Raw genomic sequence first — 20956 nt, forward strand, 5'->3', positions numbered from 1 at the left:
ACTCATCATGACACAAGGCAGACCCTGTGTCTGAGGGCTAGAGCCCTCTGCCTGCAGAGGAAGAAAGCAGTTCACAGGCTTCCTGGAGGAGGGGGTATGAGCGAAAGAGAAATCTATCAGGGTGGGATCAGGGTGGAAGCTGAGGAAAGAGGGGTTAATGTGAGGAAGGCGAGGTTGTAGGTCATACCTGGGCAATGGTAGCCGGCCTGGTGTGCCACAGAGGGTGAGATTTCATTTTATAGTTGGGGAAACTGAGGCACAGAGAAGCTAACAGGTCCAGAGGTTCATGGTCTGGAAGTAGGGTTGAATCCAGCCTATCTGACTCCAGGCCCGTGTTCTTAACTACTTTACTGGTTGCCCCTTTTCATTGGTGGTTAAGGGTTGGAAGGGAATATCAAGGACGGGGATTGGGGTAGGGGAGGCAGGCAGCCTCACCCAAGGCCACACAGCCAGCTAGCGCTAGAGCCGGGGCTGGACAGGCTCCTTCCAACTCACTAACCTGGGCAAGGAGGGAACAGGCAGCGTCATCTGTGGGCCTCGTTGAAGCCCGTGGCCTTGAGCATGTAGAGGCTTCCACCTCCCTTCGAGGCCGAGCAAGCAGGGCCCCAGAATTTTCTGCTGCCTGCTGAGCCACAGGAGTTAATAATTACGGGTTTAAGGAGATAGACTCCTGTCTGATAGGCTCCTCCCTCATCAGCAGCTGCTTCTCAGAGATAGCAAAGGTTAGTGTGAGCCTGGGGGTGGGGAGAAGACTCTGCCACCTGCCCGTCTGGCAGCCTCCAGAGGGACTCTTGGTCCAGCCCTGCAGGCATGAACCCCCCTGAAGAAGGCACCAGGTGCCCTGCCCGCGGAACATGCCCTGTGTACCTGGCCATGAGCTCAGGGACTGTTCGCTACGCTCCATCAGGTCTGTGCCCTGCCCTTGAGGGGAACCTGGGAGAGGAGCCCTGGGACACAGACAGGTGAGCTAGTGACTTGGGACATGAAAGGAGGGCGGAATCTTGCCATTCAACAAGGGGTTTGGGGTGTCTGTGTGAGAACTCAAGTTCTGGGCAGGGGACCAGCCAGGAACTATGAGGACTTCCATGCGCCTCTTACAAGGTCAGTGCCAGGGGGTGGCCCTGCTTGTCTCGTCCAGCTCGGCGGTTATACAGAGACTGAGGCTCAGGGAGGAGAAGACAGGCGCTCGTCCTGGGTCACAAAAGACAGAGCCGGGGCCTGGGTCATCCAGACTGGCAGTTCTGTTCCACATCTCCCTCCAGCCAAGGGTCCGTGGCCAAACCTGGGGGTGGGGATGGCCAGGGAAATTGTTGGGGGCAGGGAGGATTTGGGGAGGCCAGTGTCTTGGGGACAGAGGACACACCTTTTTAAATTTCTCCCTCTCCACCTGCAGGCCAGGCACCTAGTAGTTGCCTGACTGCACGCAGCTGCGTCTCCCTGTGAGTCCTCTGGCTTCTGGGCTGTCTTTTCAGAGAACTGGTATGAGGGGGTCTCAGCCCCACCACCCCTGGCTGTGTGACATCAGGCAGGTTCCTTACCCTCTCTGAGCCCATCCTTTTCAGCTGAGGAGAAGAGCGTTTGGGGCTGTGGGAGAAGCTAGTGAAGCCTGGGAGAGCAAGGTAACTAGATGCATAGATGATGGAATATTTTTGGCTAGTATATGCTCCCAGAATGGTGAGCCCGCACTTGTCTGTTGAAGCCTCACTCAAGGGCCTCCAGAGCCCACCGGTCCTCCCCATACTGAAGATTCTTCCTCTTGAGCCCTGGCCCTTATCTCCCACCAGTCTGGGTCGCCAGGCTTGGGCCAGGTCTTATCTCCGGCCTGGGCTTGTGAGGATGGAAGGTAGGGTCCTGTCCTAACTTGTTTTGAGTTACCTTCTCCCCTTTCCCCTAAACAGTAAACAAAGCAAGGGCCAGGAAGATAGCAGATGCTCAAGACCTATTTGGTGAAGGACTGAAGTCAAAAATCATGATGATGTCTGCTTTCAGCCAGACCCTGGGCTGGGCCGGGCTGGGCTGGGTGTGGAAACACAGCGCCAGGAAGGGGCACTCATGGAAGCAACTTCCCTGTAGATTGTAGGGCATGGGAGGCCTGGGCAGAATGATTCTGGAAAGGTGGAAGGGATACCCAGGTTGTTCACTGGACAGGTGCTGGCCAAGGGAACAAGTGAGCAAGGCCTGAAACCCAGCCTGCTCTCTACTCACCCAGTCCTGGATCTTGGCCTGGGCTGTGCCCACCTAGGGAAGGAATACTTTTTCTATGTTGAACAAAGATATCATGCACTGAGCAAGGTAGGTACGCCCTGGGCAAGTGGTGGCCCTGGAAGTGGAGGTCCTTGAGAGTATGTCCCTGTACCGCCATCCCTCACTATACTGGAGTCCCAGGAGGACAGAGCCTGTGTCTAGGAGTTCCCTTTGGGTCCTCAGCCTTTGTATGGTCCATAGTTTGTACTCATAAGGAGTGGTTGGATGCATGAATGAGTGGATGAATGAATGAATGAGATATGTACGTGTCCCCAGACAAACTCAAGCCAAGGACCCTGGCTCTGTGGGCCTGGAAGCCTAGTGCCCAGTGATCTGGTAGCATCCAGAAGGGAAGTTATCTTCTTCCAACCCTCCCAGTCTTCGTTCTAGATATGGAGGGTCGGAGGCAGAGTTCCCTGCAGGAGAGAAGGGGGGGGGTATGTTCTCAGCAGTCCTGGGTTGAAGTTGAGGCCAATACAATGGTCAGAGCTTAGGGTAGGTGACAAGACAGACAGAGAGGTTGAGGTACACAGAGGCCAATGGTTGGGGATTTGGGGAAAGGTTTCACAGAATATGTGGGACCAGACAGGGATGTGTGCGTGAGTGTAGGGAATGCCTTCCTCCAGAGAGAAGACGGTGGGCAAAAGCAAGGATGGACAGGGCGTGTTCACAGATGGGAGAGGCTGAGGTTGGAGACTTGGACCAAATGTGGGTCCTGGGATAAGCACTCAAAGAGTAAGACGCAGAACACTTGTTTTGGGGTCTGCCTTTCTCCCCAGCTGGTGAAATGTTGCACAGGGACTGGCACAGAACAGGGAGCTCAGGAGGGAGTGATGGCCAGAAGGTCAGGTGGGGAGGTGGGAAGGTGTCTGTTGACCTCGAGTGACAATCCGATAAGAATCAGGGAGTAGAAAACCTGGTAACCAGTGTAGGTTCTTGAGAGGGGTGACCCGGAGTGGGTGCTGCGCAGTGCTGGGGAGGTGGTGACCCGAGAGAAGGAGAAGCGGGGCGCAGCGGAGCGGGAGCGCCGCTGGCCAGGGGTGATGGGGATCCGGCTCCTCCCTGCACCCGGGACCGTCTGGTGCGGGCGGCCGAGTGGGGTTGGGCCCGTAGCGCGCCCGAGCTCTGCGCCCTGCGGGCGGAGGGGCGGGGCCGGGCATGTGTCCTCGAGCCACCCCCTTGGCCACGTGACCCCCCCGAGGGCAGGGTAGGGGCTGAGCTGGGGTCCCGGGCGCGAGTCGCAGCCGGACGGACAGACAGACTGCAGCCGGGACTGACAGGCGGCAGGGCAGGCCGGCCAGAGGTGGAGTCCGCAGCGGCGGCGGGGACGCGACGGGGCCGCGGTGCAGGGAGATCTCGGAGGCGGCGGGGACGAAAGCCCGGGCGCCCCGAGGCTCCGGGATGTGGAGCGGGTAGGTCCGGGGCGCGATCCCGGCGCTGAGCGGGGTCGGTCCGCGGCTGCCTCCGGGCAGGGAGGGTGAGGGATCCCTGCCGAGTCTGTGTCCACAGGACTGGGTGCTCTGCAGCGGAGGAGCCTGTTGTAGAGCACGAGGACAGGAGATGGGAGGACACTTCTCCGGGGAGAGGTCTGCCGTGGGGGTTCTCCGAGGGTTGGGAATGTGAAGGCGGCCGGCAGACCGTCCCTGCGGGACAGCGCCAACTCCTCCTAGCTCATTTGGAGAGCAAGTGAGGTGGGGGGGAGGGGTGCAAGTCAAAGTAAGTCTGGGGTGCACACCCAGAGGAGGGCCCCCGGGCTGGAAGAACCCTTGGAAAGCAGCGCAGTTGGGGAAAGGGGGCTGGGTCTCTGCCAAAGTCGCTTGAAAGTTGCTGAGCCTCCATCTGGGGCTCCTGGAGCCGGCAGGGCTCAGAGGCATGGGGTGGGGTCTCCCCCCAGTACCCATATCTGTTCATGGGCTCTCCGGCAGTCCGAGGCCCTGGCTGACCCCTTCCCTGTATGTGCAGGAAGGCTGTGGTCTTCTCATGGAGCTGGGTAAACACTTCCTCTTCCCATGGCCTGGACAGACGAGGGACTGGATGGCCAAAGTGGGGGTGGGTTGTATTCCTGTAAGAACTGGGCCAGATGGGTGGTCCCAGGACGGGGCTCCCAGACAGAGCAGGGGAGTGAGGGCAGCTCCCCTGGAGAGGCCGGCTGGGGAGTTTTCTGATGTAGGCCAGATCCCCTGTGCTTGGTGGCACCCAGCAAAGCCTGAGCTGAGCTGCTGGGGGAGGAGCAGGCTTGATCTCCAGCGGGGGTGGGGTGGGGTGGGTGCTGAGGGAATGGACTCCTGGTAGGGGTGAGGTGTAGAGAGGCCAGAGACTCTTACAGGGAGAGCTCTGAAGCAGAGCAGGTGTGCTTTGGAATTTTGCCTCGAGGGAAGGGACGGAGTTTAGGGAGAATATGGCCGAGGGGGTTGGTGGCACCTGGAGAGGTGAGGGCGGTCTTGCCTGGTCTGTTTGAGGAGCAGCCTGGTCTGGAGGAAACTTGTGACAGCAGCAGCTAGAGGGACCTGCCTGGGGGTCCCTCTTGCCCTCATAATGCTGACAAGCTGCTTGTGTTTATGACCCCCAGTAGCTCATGAGAACTCTGGGCGGTTGCACTTGGGGTCCTTCAACCTAGACTAGGAGGCATCTGGGATTAAGAGTCAGTGACCCTGGAATCCTTATCTTGTAAGGGGAACTGAGGTACCTCACTTAGGTGACTGCTGTTAATGGCCAGGTCATGGTGCCAGCTCATTCATGCCTCTGGCCCTGCACCCAGAGTTGCTCCTAGCGGGTAGGTGGTAGTGGTGGGACTCGTCAGGAGCTGAGGCGGACCTTCTTTCTGAATGTGGGCCATAACTCTGGACTCAGAGGCAGCTCCCCCCAAAATGAGGCTGACCTCTCCTCATCCCCCACAGTGCCCCGTGTCCATGGTTTTGGGCACCAGGCCTGTTCTAAGGGGATGGGGTGAGGACAACGTCTTGGGTACTTCTGTAGCTAACACTGTGCTGGGCACTTGGAACTTGGTCAGCCGAGGGTCAGAGATTGGGTTCTGGGCTAGTTTCTTGCCACTAAGTGGCCACATGACATCGGTGTAGCCCCTTAGGCTCAATTTCCCCATCTGACAAACGGGGCTAATCATACCTATCCCAGGGAAGGCCGGGCTCTGATGGACTACTGAGAAATGAGATAAGACCACCCCACACTCCCAGGGATGGGGATTGTGTCTGCAGCAGGCAGGATGCTAGAGAGCTCCAGGGCTACAGATAGGCTGTGTGCTTTTGAGCAAGTCACTTAACTGCTCTGGGCCATGGTTACCTTAAAGAGTTTGAGTCTGTGGCTCTTGTCTGTAAGGCCTAAGTCACAGGAGACTATAACTCTGAGACAGTTTTGTTCTGTTTTTTGAAATTTTTATGTGTTTATTTGAGCCAAACTGATCACATTGCCAGGAAGCAAGATCTTAAATGTTTCCCTGAGACAGTATGGCCCGAGGCTCCAGGGTTGGGAGCAGGGGAAAGGGGATTGTGCCACCGTTCCTGTTGCCTCCTCCTGGAAGCTCTCCATGAATTACTACCTCCTCCTCAACAGGTAGAGATCTTTTCTGCTGTTCCCTAATCAGCACACCTGGTTGTGAGAGTCACCCTCATTAGTGCCTTGCTTGTCCTAGACTCCCCGGCATCTGCACAGGATTTGTGCCCAACAAACGGGCTTGGGGAAAGGGAATAAAATGAATTAGAATGTAGTGAGAGGGGGGCTTGGTGGTGCTGCCGCTAGAATCTGTGAGGTTGTGCAGTTGGGTGGGTCAGGGCTGGTGGAGTGCCTGGCACATGGTAGGTGGGCACTATGGATGTGTTGGATATTTGAGGTCTTGGGATGTCAGATTCTTCTAGTACTGAACAGGTGGATACGAACCACGTGCTGTGTGCGCTGCCCTACGCCAGCGGAGCGTGGAACCCCCACCCTCTCAGGCCTAGTTCCAGCTCTCAGTGGAGATCTGGGGCTGGGTTTTCTCATCAGGGCTGAGCTGGGCTGGGCTGGCAGGCCTGGGGCTATGGCTGGAAGAGACCTGGTGCCTGCTTCAGGAGCTCTGACCCGCCTCCTTAACACCCCAAGGCTGTTCCTAACCTTCTCCCCACTCTGGGTCCACGCTCTCCTGCCAGGCACTGCTGCGGCTCCTGCCTCCGTGTGCGCACCTGCTCCGCAGCTCCTGGAGTGGTCCAGATCCACCCTCTCCTGCCCCCGGAGTCCTGGTCTTCTGTTCCCATGTGGGACACCGTTTTCCCTTTTTTCTGGAACCCTCCCCTCATCTGGCTCGGGCTGCGGCTGCTGCCTCTGGCCTGGTGCCTCCCTCAGCCACCCCCTTTCCCTTCCCTGAAAGACCCTCTTTCAGTTCCTCATTCCTATCATCGCCACTGTTCTCCTCCTTCACCTTTCCCTTGGTTTTCGACTACATTCATTCATTACTGCAACTTAGGTTGTTCTGTCCCCCTCTCCAGCCCCTGGCTTTCCCACGGGCCCCCTCTCAGAGGCGTCTGTGTCTGTGCCACCCTCCTAGCTCAGAGCCTGCCTGGCGGGCACAGCTGCCCTGGGCGGAACCCGTCGCTACCAGCACTTGGGCACCGTCGCAAACTTCCTCACACCCCATCTGCATCCTGTGGCGCTTCTCCGAAGGCACCATTCACCCCCTTTGCTCCCCTCCGGGCTTCTCTGGGTGACAGGTCCTGTGACTCACTGCTGCCAGGACTCTGGGTTCACTTCCCACCCTGCCACTTCCTTGCTGTGTGTTCAGCCAAGTCGCCATCCCTCTCTGAGCCTCGACGCCTCACGTTTCAAACCGGGATGAGGAGGGCATCTCGTGGCAGTGGCATAATGAGGCTCACGTGCAGTGACATCTGAGGATTCAGGTGTCAAGGGTTGGGGCACGCAGTCACGGCGACCCTCACACGCCATCCAGGGGAGTGGAGGGCTGGCGTCGGCGAGGGGCTCAGGATTCCTACGTGCTGGTGCATTTGGAGCCGAAGACTTGGCCCCTCTTAGTAAGCTGACCCTGGCCGGGCCAGGAGGCTGGTTGGGCAGCCAGCACGTGAAACCTTTCCTGGGGTCCCCGTGGGCCCTGGACAAGGATCACTTGACTATCAGCCTCGATGCTCCCAGGGCTTGCTGAGCGCATGAGCGCAAGTCTGAGGCCGGCCCCAGTGCCACGCGCTGCTCAGAGCGGGCTCTGGGGTGGGGCTCCTGCCGACCTGGTCAGCGGCAGCCACGCTGGACAGGGACATGGTGGCCCCAGGCAGAGGGAGAGTGGCCCCAGTGTGCCCTCCCTGCCCTCTTCTTCCCTCGGTTGCAGAGCCTCCCTTGCTGACAACACCCCTGCTTGTTTAGTGAACCCATTGTGCTTATTCATAAGCTTAGGGGTCTTTGGCTTTGAGAGGTGATCTGGGCACTGGTGGGTGGGGAGGGAGAGGATGGGGGACAGAAAGACCTTGTGACAGCATGGCCTGGCCAGGCCAGGGCTGGAAGGGGGCACAGAGGACCCTAGTTGGGCCCTTCTGGCCCCAGGAGTGGCCTGTGGACCAGTGGGGGTTGCTGGGTGACTGGGGACTATAAATCCAGGGTCTTTGTTCTCAGTTGGCCCTTTTTTGTGCATGGGGACAAAAGTGCTGCCGGCCCTCCTCGGGCAGGCCTGGGAGGGGTGTGGGGGTGCTGGTGGTTCCATGTCCTTCCCCCACCCTTGTATGTTTCCAGGGGAAGTGATCCCGCGGGGCCTTTCCTGTATGAACTGCCGTGGGCCCTAGGAAACGGCCCCCACCTACCTATGACCTTGACCCTTATTATCTCCTGCCCCTTAGCAGACAGACCTCTTCCCAGGGGCCCCTGTAGCATCGTATCCTGGAGCTGGACCGTTTCCGCAGGGAATGAGGACTGAGAAGGTTGGAGCAGAGGGCGTGGATGGACTTGAGGGACAGAGGCAGCCCTTGCTTGTCGGAGGGAGGTGTGCTCTCCCCACTGCAGGGGTTCACACCCAGGTTTTTGGGCCTGTGGTCTGGGAGGCTGAAGTGTATGGTCGAGTATTCTGGCTTGCGCTGGGCCCGAGGAGCAAAGGTCCTGGGGTTCCTCCTTAGTCTGAAATTTCTGAGTCACCAAGCTGGCCTCACAGCCCGGAAATGGGAGGAAGAGGGTCCTCAGGTCAGAGCTTCCCTCCCAGGGTAGGGCCGCCTTTCCTTCCCTCCTGCTCCTGCACCCCTGGCCTGCGCATCGGTTGGCTGGTACTCCAGGGTGGTCCTGCTGTTCCCACGCTCTCTGCCATTCGGATTTGCACATTGGCTTTCCCACCAGGGGTAGGGAGGGTGTCACAGAGACTCTGTCTCAGGCCTCCCAGGGTCTCTGTTCCTCCGGCTACAGAATAGGGTCCCCTCCCCCACCCCCGCCCAGCAGTGAGCTAAAGTGGAGCCCTGTTGGGAAGATGATGGGGGACTGTCCGGCCACACCCCCCAGCCTGTGCCCTCAGCACCAGCAGGAGAGTTAAAGCCTTTCACTGTGTTCAGAGCCCCAACCGCGCTGGTGGACAAAGTTCGGCCCCCATGGAGAGGCTGGTGCCCTTCTCCTCGGCAGGTGGTGTGAGACATGACAACGTGGCCCTTGCAGAGGGAAAGGCACGGAGTCTGGGTGTCTGAGACCGGGGACCCTGTCTGTACCCTGTGCTGTCCTGGTCGGTCACTCCCACCCTGGGCATCTGGTTCTTGCTCGTTCTGTCAAAGTGGGCAACACCAAGGTGGGGTCTGTTGCCCCCGCCTGATGGAGGGCCGAGCCCCTGATGGACTGCCAGTGGGGATAGTCATCAGGGCCTTAGGTTTCAGCTGCGGGATCCAGAGCCTAGGCAGGCCTGGGGTGGGGGGTGGAGGGTGTCGGCCCAATGTGGCTTGGAACTGTATACCTTTTACCCGGTGCTGTATCCAGGGCCGTCTTATCTGGTTCCTCATGCCCCTCCTGCAGGTTTTAACCCCCCTCCCAGATGCGAAGCAGTTTCCGAGGATTCCACTGACCTTCCCATGGGCTCACGTGCACCCCAGGTCAGAGCCTGGCATGGCCTCTGCGCTCAGCTGCAGCCTCCCCAGCCCTGGCCCTCCCTCCGGGGGGCGCTTTCTGGGCCTGAGCAGAGGCTGGGAAGCCAGGTGGGGCAGGAACTGGGTCAGGTTTCCCTGCTACAGCCAAGGAGGAGACTCCTGAGTCCCCCTGGACCCAGCAGTCCTGGATCCGCAACAGAGGCTGGAGTCCACCACTCACACTCCCACCTGCTGGGAGTGGTGGGCCTGCCACCTGTCCCAGCACTGTAGCCGACCAGCTCGCTTTGGGGCCCCTCCCTCATCTGTAGAATGGGGACAATGCCATGACTGCTGTTGAGAGTTTTAAACAAGGCAAGAGCGGCAGAGCACCCCGTGTAAAGTCCCCTGGGCGCGGAGCCCAGCCCAGGGCCGCTGCAGCCCTGCCACAGCCCCTCAAGCCTCAGGGGCCCCCTTCCAACAAGACCCTTTCCAAACAAGGGTGTTAGGGAGATCCCCGCCTGGCGCACACACCGCTGATGAAGCAATGGACGTGTGTGCCCACTTCACTCGGCAAAGCCCCGGCCACGCGAAGGGTTAAGAATGGGCTTATTGCTGGGGTCCAGGCCCTTTGTGTTTCCCTAGGGGGAAACAGAGACTGAGGGGCTGCTTGGTGACAGTCCCAGGGTCCAAAGGACAAGGAGGAGACATGGGCTCCCGCCGGCCTTGCCTCGAACACTTTCCCCTCAGCCATCGTGAATCCCAGGACTTTTTGGTCTGGTCTTCCCTCCCTCCCGGGTGGGCCTCTCTGAGCCCCCTCCCCCCACTTCCGCACTGTTATCAGCGGCCTGGCCCAGCCCCCCACTCTCAGCCCAGCCACTGCCGCTCAGAAGCTGCTGGCTCAGGAGCCGCCAACTTCTGCTGAGTGAGCGAGTCCAGAGGTGCTGTCTTGGCACAAACCACCACGAGCCAAGCCCTCTCCCTCCCCCCTCCCTCCCCGGGGTCTGCTTCAAAGGCGGGAGTGTGGATTGGCTGAAGGAGGGAAGGGCGGAGGCTGGCGGCCCCCACCCCACTCTGCCTCCAGGGGAGGAGGGTCCTGAGGCCCAGAGCAGGGGTGTTTGTCTGGGGTCACAAGGCAGATCAGGGAGTGCTGGGACTGCTCCCCACAGGTTCAGGGGGACAGGAAGTGGGTCTGCCTTGCTTGGCTGTTTGCAGAATCTTCCTGCGTGCCCTGGCTGGGCCTTCCTCTCTGGTCTGCCCTTAATTTGCATAAAGTTTTCATTAACAATAACCAAAAAGGCGGTTCCCACTTAAGTGCCTCCTGTGTGCCAAGGGTTTAGGCACATCTCTGCATTCAGTGACCCTTGAGGTAGGACCCCTGGGATTGTCCCCACTTTACGGAAGTGGGAACCCAGATTCTCCGCACTGATGCATTGACAGTCACCTGCTGGACAGACAGTCCTGAGCACCTGCTGTGTGCCGCACACAGCCCTGGAGGGGGTGGTGAACAAAGATGAATGAATGAAGTCTCCTGTCCCCAAGAGACTTCGTTTTTGGTCATTCTGCCCTTGTGACAACCCTGGTGATGGCCTCACTGGGGGCCTCCTTATTTTACAGGTCTGGGAACTGAGGCCCAGAGTGGCAGGTGCGTTGCCCAGGGTGGGTCCCCCGGGGTCAGCACTCTAGGTCTCAAGACACCACCCTGCGTTTGCTCTTTGCCTCACAGGCAGCCCCACCCAGATGAGGGCCACCCACCGCCCCTTGAAGCTGCCCCTCTCTCCTGGAAGAGTGTGGGCTCCTGCAGAAGCCGCAGGGAGCCCCCGGGAGGCCTAGCAGAGGCCTCTGCAGGGGAGGAGACCCCCGGTGAGGAGGGCCCTGCAGCCGCCCAGATGGACATGTCGCGCCTGCGCAGCTCATCCATGGAGATCCGTGAGAAGGGCTCGGAGTTCCTGAAGGAGGAGCTGCACAGAGCCCAGAAGGTGGGGGTCTGGGGAGGGGTGCCTGGGGGAGCTGGGCACCTGGGTCTCGTGCACCTGTCAGGCGTGCCCTGTGGGGGCTGGAGGGAAGTCCAAACAAAGCGCAGATCAGTTCTTCCAAGATGACTTGTAGCAGTCAGGACTTCTCTGAACACTTGTTCTGGGTGCGCATGGACTGACAGTAAGGGTCTCAGCCTGTAGCCAGGTGCTCACTGGGAAATGCCTCATCAAGCAGAGCAACAGAGGAGGCAAGCTCGGGCCCCCCTAAGATGACTTGGGGCATGGAGCCTGCTCAGGGGACCTGGTCTCCCCAGTGTCAAGCTTGGGGGCCCCTGAGGGGCTGACACCCACCCTCCCTGGAACCCCCAGGAGCTAAAGCTGAAGGATGAGGAGTGTGAGCGGCTGTCCAAGGTCCGGGAGCAGCTGGAACAGGAGCTGGAGGAGCTGACAGCCAGCCTCTTTGAGGTACAGTGGCCGGCCGGCCGGCAGGCGGGCTGGGGACGGGGTCTGCCGGGCGCCTGACCGGCTTCTCACCGCTGCCTTCTTCCCAGGAAGCTCACAGGATGGTTCGAGAAGCCAACACGAAGCAGGCGGCCTCAGAAAAGCGGCTAAAAGAGGCTTGGGGCAAGGTGAGCCCCCTCCCCCACCTGCGCAGGCCCGTCCAGAGCTCCTGCCCACGCTCCTCTTCAAGTCAGACCCTTGCATGGCCCAGTGGGGCCGCCCGGGGTGGGCTGACCGCTGACCGAGGCCCAGAAGGGTGGGGCAGAGATGATACCACTGAAATTACGCTGTGCCACAGAGACCTTTCTGGGACCTTCCAGGGGCTGGGAGGATCCCATCCGAGGACATTGTCACTTCTGCCCCCCACCCGCCACCCCCTCTACAAAGCAGAAACCTCTGCCTGGCTGTGTGAGCCTGGGAAAGTAACTTAGGGGTACTTCACGGATTCCCATTTGTCCACCTGTAAAACGTGGGGCTCGGCTGTCCCTGGCTCCTGGGTGTCCCTCAGGCGGCGGTCCAGCCAGCTCCCCGACATGGGCATCTTACGGCGTCCTGGCTCACGTGTGACCCCAGGCAGGCCACGTGTCCTCTCTGAGCCTTGGCTCCCCTGTCTGAAATGGGTGTCTCAGTCCCCACCTTGGAGGCTGCTCCAGGTGCTCGCTGCTGCTGTCTTGAGCCGCGGTGGCAGGCGGTGGCAGGCGGTGGCAGCCAGGGTGCACCCACTCTGGGCTAAGGTTGGCTGCTGTCTCATTCCTGCCAGATCGACATGCTGCAGGCAGAGGTGACAGCCTTGAAGACACTGGTCATCACATCCACACCAGCCTCTCCCAACCGTGAGCTGCACCCACAGCTGCTGAGCCCCGCCAAGGCCGGGCCCCGCAAGGGCCACTTACGTCATAAGAGCACCAGCAGCACCCTCTGCCCTGCCGCGTGCCCTGCTGCCGGCCACATTCTCACCCCGGACAAGGAGGGCAAAGAGGTGAGGGACGGCGGGCGGGCAGTGGACCCAGGAAAGGGAAACAGTCCCACTGTCGGCCGGGCACCGGGGCCCGGTGGGGACCAGGCCTGCCCCCGCCCCCCACTGTGTGACCTGGAGCCTGTCCTGCCCTCTCTGGGCTTCTGTGTCTTCTGGCCACGAGGGCCGGGCAGGCTCTTGTAATATGAAACATTTAGCCCTTAGCCTCCGGGCATACAGTCTGAGGGCCTGATACCACTCCTCGCCCCTCTGAGGCTGGCCTTGGGCCTGAGGCCTGCCCCCTGGGGGCCTGCAGTTGGGGATGGGGGACACACTCCCTCGGCCTAAGGAGGCTGCCTGGGCCCTGTGTGGCCACAGCCCTGAGGCCCAGGACGACCTTGCACACCCCTGGACTTGAGGGGTCTCAGCACCCTCTGGCTGCGGTGCCGAGACCAGCATGGTCTTTGAGGGGCTGTCTCCCCGTCCTCGGCTGGGTTCATGGAGTCCTTGGTCCAGGTTGGACAAGGGGCTCTGACATCCTTGAGCAAGTGGGGACACCTGTCAGTGCCTTAGTTTCCTCATGTGGGAAGTGGGGACTCCTGGGGCCCTGGAGGAATTGAAGAGATGGGGGTGTCAGGAGCTTGGCTCAGCAAGCGCCCATGAGGGCTCTAGTGGCATTCGACTTCCTGGGGTCTCTGACACCCAGGCGGCCCCCAACCCCTTCCTGTCCTGCGTGTCTGGAATGTCTGGGGAGGAGACACAGTCCAGGAGTCTGGTCCCCCTTCTGAGCTCTGGACCCTAACAGCTGCTTCCTCCTGTCTGTCTCTGTCCACCCGTCTGTCTGTCTGTCTGTCTGCCTCCCCTGCGCAGCCCGGGCTGCCCCCCCTCCTCTCTCTGCTCCTCTGTGTGGTCCCCAGCAAGGCGGTTCACCTCACCTACGAGCCGGCCTGGCAGCTCCCACCTGGGGAGCAGCCCACAGCCCCCACTTCTGCTACCTCTCTCTCCTTTTCCCGACAGGTAATGGCTGTCCCTCTGTGCCCTCCGCCTCCTTCACTCTGCATGCCCCCCACCACGGGCCAGGGAGGGGCCTCTCAGAGCCGCTGCGTGTTCCCTCCCGTGTGCGTGTGCATGTGCCTATGTGTGCGGGGGGTGCCTGTGTGCACCTGCGGGGTCGCTTCAACTTTTCCTCCTCAAGGAGGCAGTGAGGGCCTTCGGGATGGCACCCTGGACCCACGTCTGTACCCCTGCAGGGCCTGGAAGCTGAAAACACATGCCTAGAAGGGAAACTTGCGTTTTAAAGTCCTTGGTGCAGAGGGAAGAAGGGAGTTCTTTCTCGGGACTTGGCCCTCCTGCCCGGCCCCTGGGGACAGGCCGGCTGGCACGCTGCTGTCCTCCTTGCACCCTCCCCAGCTCCCGCCTCCTTCAGCTCTGCCTGTCTCTGCCTTGCGGGTCCCCAGGGCCCTGACTGCCCCTCCCTGCTCGCCCTCCGCCACAGGTGGACACAACCCTGTTTGCAGAGTTTCAAGCCTGGAGGGAATCACCCACCCTGGACAAGAACAGCCCCTTCCTAGAAAGGGTGTACCGGGAGGATGTGGGCCCCTGCCTGGACTTCACCATGCAGGAGGTGAGTCGGGCGGAGGGGTGGCCAGCCAGCAGGCGCAGCCCCCCGCCAAGGCTGTTCGGCACCCGCCCACCCGCCGCCCTGGTCTGCCGCAGCTCTCGGCACTGGTTCGGGCTGCCGTGGAGGACAACACGCTCACCATTGAGCCCGTGGCTTCGCAGACACCGCCCACCATGAACGTGGCTGCAGTCGGAAATGGCAGCGCCAAGTAAGCTCAGCTCTGTTCACTCCTTCCTGCCCTCTTGGGGAAGCCCCCCGCCCACCTTGACTCTGCTGAGGGGGCGGCCAAGGAGGACTGAGCCCCAGGCCTGCCCGCGGGAGTTCTGGTGTGGCTCCCAGGCATGGGCAGGGTGTGGTATATACCGGGGAAGGGTACAGGGGCGCCTGACAGAAGAGGAACAGCGGCTGCCCTCGTGCAGGGCAAGGAGGCATCCTTGGCTCTGCCCACTGACCCATCCTGCCCCTGGTCACGGACCCCCAGGCTCTCCAGGGAGTGCAGGAGCTGGGGTCCTCCTCTTCCTGGCCAGCCTGATGCACATTCCTCTTGCACTCCCCTCTCTCCCACAGTGGGCTCCGGGCCCCGATTGACACGTAAGTGATGCCAGTTGCCAGCTCTGCCTTCTGCTAATAAATAACCGGCCAGCCTTGGTATCTTGTCCTTCCTGCTACTGAGCTGGCATGGAGCAGAACAGAGTCTCCAGGGGGAGCAAGGGGTGGAGGGTTGGGGAGCACTCCCCTCAGCAGGGCAGTGGGCCAGGGAGGCCTCCTGGTGGGAGCTTTGTTATGGAAGGGCATATTTGAGCCTGATTTGCAGGATGAATAGCAGTTTGCCAAGTAGGGAAGGGCTTTTCAGGCAGAGGGAACAGAATGAGTACAGTAATGAGAAGCTGGGGCATTACAGCGGTCCCTCTCTCGTGGTTCACTTATTGCGGACTCACTGTATTGTGGGATTTTAAAAAATATTATATTTAATTATCACGGATTTTTTGCTATATCGTGGGATTTTGTGGTACTGTATATGTATGTTGTTAAAGTTATGTAGGTTTAAGAGTGTAGAATAAATGTAAGGTTCCTACTTTGTGGGGGGGGGGTCTAGAACGTAATACCTGCGATAAATGAGGGAATATGTAATAGAAATACCACTGAGTTCACGGGGGACCAGTGGGATGGGCAGAAAATGGGACTGAGGCTGTAGAGGGTGTTGAGGGACAGACTGTAAAGGTCCTCAAATGAGGTTTGGGCTTTAACCTGCTAGGTCAGCATTTCACAAATCATTAACAGGTGGCTCTGGAAAGAGGGTTCTCTGGTCCAATCAGGGAGTCATAGTGAACCTGGAGGTGGCAAAGGCTCTGATAAGTCCCGCAGCCAAGGCACCTATTTAACTTTACTCGGGATTCCCCATAACTACTTCCTGGGCAGTGGGTAAGCTGCAGGGAAAGATGATGAGCTAGATGTGGGTTTTTGGGGGCACCCCGGACCCGTAGCACCCATGGTAACTAAAGGCACAGGGCTGGATGGAAGGAGCTGAGGGCAGCCAGGCAAAAGGCCCTGCTGGAATGACCTGGCCTGGAGACTTGGTGACTAAGTGGGGGAGAGAGTGGACCCCTGCTTAGCTGGGGGGAGGATCAGAGGGCCCCAGGAAAGTAGGAGAGGCAGTTTTAGAGACTTTAGGGGGTAGGGCTTTGGTGTACCTGGCATGAGGTTGACCAAGCTCTCCCATCTAGCAGGAGCAAGGACAGGGGTTCTGGGGTGAGGTCATCTTAGTTTAAAGGTGCATCCCAGGGGCTTCTTGGTCTGCCTGTCCTTGGCCTGGCCCTAGGCTCCTTGGGAGGCTGGGTGGAGTGGGGGAAGAGGATGCCAAGCCCCACCCCATGTCTGTTTGCTGCCCCTCCCACTGTGCCTCCTGGCTGCTGCATCCTCCCTGCATGAGCTGGGCTGGTGAGCCCCAGCTGGCCCCCATGGTTGCCTCTGCTTTCCCCCAGCACATGTGCCCTGAGCGGATTGGCCCGTGCCTGTCGCCACCGAATCCGGCTTGGGGACTCCGAGAGCCACTACTACATCTCACCATCCTCCCGGGCCAGGGTGAGTCATCCATCTGGAGTGTCACTTGGCTCCTTAGGGGCCCCCTGGGCTGGGACTCTGGGCCCCAGGCCTTGATCTACAGCGCAGGCTCAGAGATGTTCAGAGACTGACTCGGGCCACACAGCCCAGCCAGGTGTATCGGTTAGCTATTGCTGCGTAACAAATTACCATAAATCTAGTGGCTTAAAACAACACCCACTTATTCTCACCTCCCTGGGTCAGGAGTCGGCACAGCCTAGCTGAGTTCCCCATTCAGGGTCTCTTGGACTGCAGTCCAGAGGGCCTCTTCTGAATGCATGTGGCTGTTGGCAGAATTCAGGTCCTTTGTGGCTGAAGGACTGAGGTGCCTGTTTTCTTGGGAGCCAAAACATAATACAGGGGAGTGATATTCATGGCCTCTGTTGTTTAATGTAACTTAATCAAGGGGGTGACACTAGAGCTTAGGTTACAGCTCCAGGCCCTGGACCCCAGCTTGGGCTCTAGCCCCAGGCTTTGGAGAGGATTCCAAGGTGTGTCTGTCATAAAGCCTGACAGTCAGTCAGCCTTGGATGCCAAGGGTCCTCTAGGACTCCCAGCTTCTGTCTCTCTTGTCCTGTGATAGAGGCTGGGTCAGGGGGCCTCACCCAGCTGGTGGGTAAGGGTCCACATTTCTCTATCCCCTCGTAGACGGTGAAGAGGATTTGTAAGGAACACAAGAGAGTGTGTTTGGCAAACTCTGAGCTCGGTGCAAAGGTGACACAGTATGGGTAGGCCCTCTTTGAGGAAGTCTCCTCCCCTTGACCTGCTGGGGGCCCCTCATGGGGACTAAATGGACAAGTGGCCCTGTCATTGGGCAGCAGACTGGTCAGTGAGGGCAGCTCGTCTGGTCCTGGCAGCTTCCGCAGGGCACCTGAGCATGTCGTTCCATGAATCTGCCTGGGAGGGAGCTGGGCTCCCATTTACCCAAAGGGCGTCTGAGCCTCAGAAAGGACAGGGGTATACCTGGGGCCGCTCAGCTGACCTGCAGCCTCCCTGTTCTGAATCCAGACTCTTGCTGGCTGCAGCCCCCACTCCGTTCACCTGTGCCCAGAGCCTTGTTCCATCCCCCTTTCCAGTCCCAACTAGGGATCAACAGAAGGATCCACAGCAGACATTCCCGTGCCTGGCAAAATTACGTTTAAGACTTTGCTCCTTCCAGGCCGCGTGTTCGCTGCACCTGGCCGGCCTGGTGTGGGAGGTGAGAAGGATGTGAAGTTTTAGGATGTGGTGCCCACCCTGAAGAGACCAAGGAGTGTAGAGTCCACAGAGAGAAGAGTTCTGTCCCTGGAGCACAGCCCTGGGGAAAGAACCCAACTGCTCCCCACCAGTCCTTGCTCACACGCTTCCTGTGGGGGCCCACTGGCCACCGGAGACACCCTGTCCCCCCACCCGCCAGCCACCCTGGTCTAGTTCCCTGACTTGGCCACACTCTTCAGACCGCCCTGCCTTTGCCTGGGGCAGCAACCCTCCTGCACCCACTTTGTCCCCCTGGCAAGGGCTCTTGTGTGGGTTTAGGGCCCAGCAAGAGCATTGTCCCCTCCCTGCAGCTTCTCCACTCCCCAGACTGGGGCCCCCACATGCCTTCCCCAGAGGGCTGGACGTTCGGTAGGGGCTGCTGTGGGCACAGCTGCCAGCTGCCCTCCACCCTCTCAGGGTGGGTTTCCCTAAAGAAGCAGAGCCTATGAGAAATTTTGTGCGAGGCTCAGGAGCTAGAGAGGGCAGGTGGGCTGGAGGGTGGGGGGAACTGATGGGGTAGAGCAGGGAGTGGCCTCAGCTGGGCCTGGCTGTAGCCCAGACTGGTTCCACCCTGAGGCAAGGGAGCTAGCCTTTTATACCCCCCATGCCGGTCAGTCATGGGCCGAGGGGTACCTATGAACCATCAGTGGCCAGCATTCCCAGCAGCGGGGAGATGGGGCCCCAGCCTGGTGCAGGGCCTGGGTGAGGCATCAGCAGTGCCCTCTCTGTGGTATGAGTCTTCATGGCACAGCCCAGGTCTGAACACCGGGCCTGGCAAAGAGCAGGCCTTGGGCCAGTCTGGGGGCTCTGGGCATGGGGGTCCAAGGGCAGCCAGGCGAGCCGCTTCTGATGCTCTTGTCTTTGCTGGTGTTACAAAGAGCAAGCAGGCCCCAGGGGTGAGCGTAGGTTCTACGCTCCTGGTTTCACGTTCCCACTCTGCTGCCATGAGCTCGGTCACCTCCACGATCGCTGTCCGGTGGCTGCATTTCTGGAGGCTCCGTTTTCCCCACGTGTAAGTTGGGAATGATAAGCATGCCTGCCTCATTGGATGCGTGTACTTGATTAACTGTTAGTTGCTGCTATTGTTTTTCTTAGAAGTAGCGATAGTACTTCTATTGTTCATTAGACAGCCCAGCCCTGTACATTTCAGGAAGCATTATCTGCCTCTGATGGGACAGGACGTGGGGCTTCCTGCTCAGGCCTCTGGTCTGCCCTGGCTTTTGAGGAACCCCAGATCTGAGGACTGGACCGTCACACCCTTCCCCCCGTCTTTCCACAGATCACTGCTGTGTGCAACTTCTTCACCTACATCCGCTACATCCAGCAAGGCCTGGTGCGGCAGGACGGTGAGCACCCCCTGGTGGCCGATGGGGGGACGGCGCCCCAGGGCGATGGGGCGGGTGAGCAGCACTGGTATCAACCAGAGAAGATTTTTGCGGCCTGTCTCAGGCCAGGACTCTGGGAGGGGGAGATTGTGGGTTAGGAAAGGGCTGGTAGGCCTCCTGGTGCTGAGATGAGCTGCAGAAGGAGCCTCCTGGGCCCTGCCTTACCAGGAAAGCTAGCCCAATGTCACCCCTGTACCTGGGTATGACTGCTGTCTCCTGCCCAGAAACCAATCCCTGCCCCTGGGCCTGCAGGGACAGCTCCGTGTGACTGGCCTGGCATTTAAGGACGTGCCATGAGGGGTCTCCCCTGGGAATCTCTTCCCCTCCAACTGCGGTCTCCTTATGGTCCCTTGAACGAGAGCCTCCCACTGTGCCCTTGCCCGGCAGGTCCTCCATCCACCCGTTGTTCCCCTCTCCCAATCTGTAAAGCCTACCTTCCTGCTCTTCCAAACTTTGTTCCTTGATGAGTCTTCCCCTGAACCAGTTTGGAGTCTGAGCCTCTCCTACCCAGCATGGGGGTCAAGTCCCTCTGAACGGCCAAAGCCAGGTCAGGTGACAAGCCCTGTGGGGTCACCTCCTCCCGGGTGCCTGGACTGACACTGTGGCCCTGCTCTCTGCTCCCTGCTCCAGGTCTCTGTGAGACCCCAGCAAGGTGAGGTTGGAAACCATTTGCTAGTGTGTGGCAGTGTGCACATGCATATCTGTGTCAGGCTGTGGGTGTGACCGTCCCCTCCTCCTCCAGTACAGTACAGATCCTTCAAGTGTGCTCCGCAGTTTGCAAGACCTCAGACTGGAGCCTCAGAGAGGTTCCACCACTTACCAAGGTCATCTGTCCTGGGGCACTGGGGAGCCCTGCCCATAGCCAGGGGAGGGGGCCAGGCCACCTGCCTGAGATGACCCTGAGCTGTCACCAAGCTGTCCACTCTCTCTCTGCCTACAGCAGAGCCGATGTTCTGGGAGGTCACGAGGCTGCGGAAGGAGATGTCGCTGGCCAAGCTGGGTTTCTTCCCCCAGGAGGCCTAGGCGCTGGCCCAGGCCTGGAGCTGGGCTCAGAGCGGGAGCCAACACCTGCCCCAAGACTGACAGATGGATGGGAAGACGCGGTCCTGGAGCCAGCTCTGAGCCAGAAACTGAGCAGATGGACAAATGGCCAGGCCATGGAGGCAGCACTGAGCCAGTACCCCATGTCCATCCCAGGACAGACAGGACCTCATGAGACGACCTTTCTTCCCCCGCAGTACTACAGCCCCCAGGAGACTCTAGAAAGCACCAAAGACCAAGAAGCCTGGACCCAGACTCAGGGGCTCAGGTTTTTGGAGGAGACACGCGGGTCAGCCAGCACCCGTCACGTGCAGTTCTGGGAGCGGCTGCCTGCAGGTGCATTGATGCTGCCATTTCCTCAGAAAGGAACTTTGCTGGGTGACCTGATTTCCCCCGTTCCCAAGCCCTGGGTCACCAGCACCCCCTTGTGGCCATCCCTCGCCTTATTGCCAGGTGGCCTCTGCTTTGGACTGCCCCAGTGAGCCAGCCTGCCATCGTAAGTGCCCGCAGGGCAGCGGTGCTAGGAGAGGCCAGCAGGGACTTCCACGCCAGCTGGTATCTGCTTGAGAACTGCCCCAGAGTTCCTAAGATGGATCAAGGCCCTCCCACACACACTTGGCCTTCCCCCTTCCCTGTCTGAACCTCGTGCCCCAGGAAGCCACGCCCCCACCACTGCTGGAAGGATGGGGGCACTTTTCTCCCAAAGTAAAACACAGACAGGACCTCAGGACGCTTCCTGAGGTTTCCTGCTGTGGGTGGCCATTCAGACAACAGGGGCTGAGGTCACCAAGCCCTGCACACAGGACTGGGGTGGGACGGGCAGGACCCGGGCCCCTCCTCACCCCTTACAGCCCACTTGGGACTGGGGTACAACCTGGACA

General features: G+C 59.8%; 1 protein-coding gene across 4 annotated transcripts; it reads left to right on the forward strand.

The window, feature by feature from the left end:
- The first annotated feature begins 751 nt into the window (after positions 1-751).
- On the forward strand, positions 752-20802 carry RAB3IL1 (RAB3A interacting protein like 1). 4 transcript variants are annotated; one of them, XM_090260485.1, is made up of 11 exons: positions 752-962; positions 10987-11239; positions 11606-11701; positions 11788-11865; positions 12498-12716; positions 13563-13709; positions 14188-14316; positions 14409-14521; positions 16296-16395; positions 18929-18995; positions 19975-20802. In XM_090260485.1, exons 1-11 carry the CDS (start codon positions 811-813, stop codon positions 20055-20057), a joined length of 1437 nt encoding a protein of 478 aa, XP_090116611.1. In that variant the 5' UTR covers positions 752-810; the 3' UTR covers positions 20058-20802. The 4 variants fall into 4 exon arrangements, with proteins under 4 accessions (XP_090116611.1, XP_090116597.1, XP_090116587.1 ...); XM_090260471.1 differs by lacking the exon at positions 13563-13709 and having other exon boundaries at positions 753-962; positions 19978-20802; XM_090260461.1 differs by lacking the exon at positions 13563-13709 and having other exon boundaries at positions 755-962.
- Positions 20803-20956: the final 154 nt, after the last annotated feature.

Source organism: Furipterus horrens, unplaced genomic scaffold (genome assembly GCF_987537825.1).
Source record: "Furipterus horrens unplaced genomic scaffold, mFurHor1.1.pri manual_scaffold_2, whole genome shotgun sequence".
Classification (NCBI taxonomy): domain Eukaryota; kingdom Metazoa; phylum Chordata; class Mammalia; order Chiroptera; family Furipteridae; genus Furipterus; species Furipterus horrens.

What these genes read in the sequence shown, in the direction of transcription:
- RAB3IL1 (XM_090260485.1), top strand. Translation starts at nt 811, where the DNA reads ATGAACCCCCCTGAAGAAGGCACCAGGTGCCCTGCCCGCGGAACATGC. An exon ending in TAAAAGAGGCTTGGGGCAAG is followed by an intron (nt 11,866 to 12,497) that starts GTGAGCCCCCTC and finishes CATTCCTGCCAG; the next exon opens with ATCGACATGCTGCAGGCAGA. An exon ending in TGGACTTCACCATGCAGGAG is followed by an intron (nt 14,317 to 14,408) that starts GTGAGTCGGGCG and finishes GGTCTGCCGCAG; the next exon opens with CTCTCGGCACTGGTTCGGGC.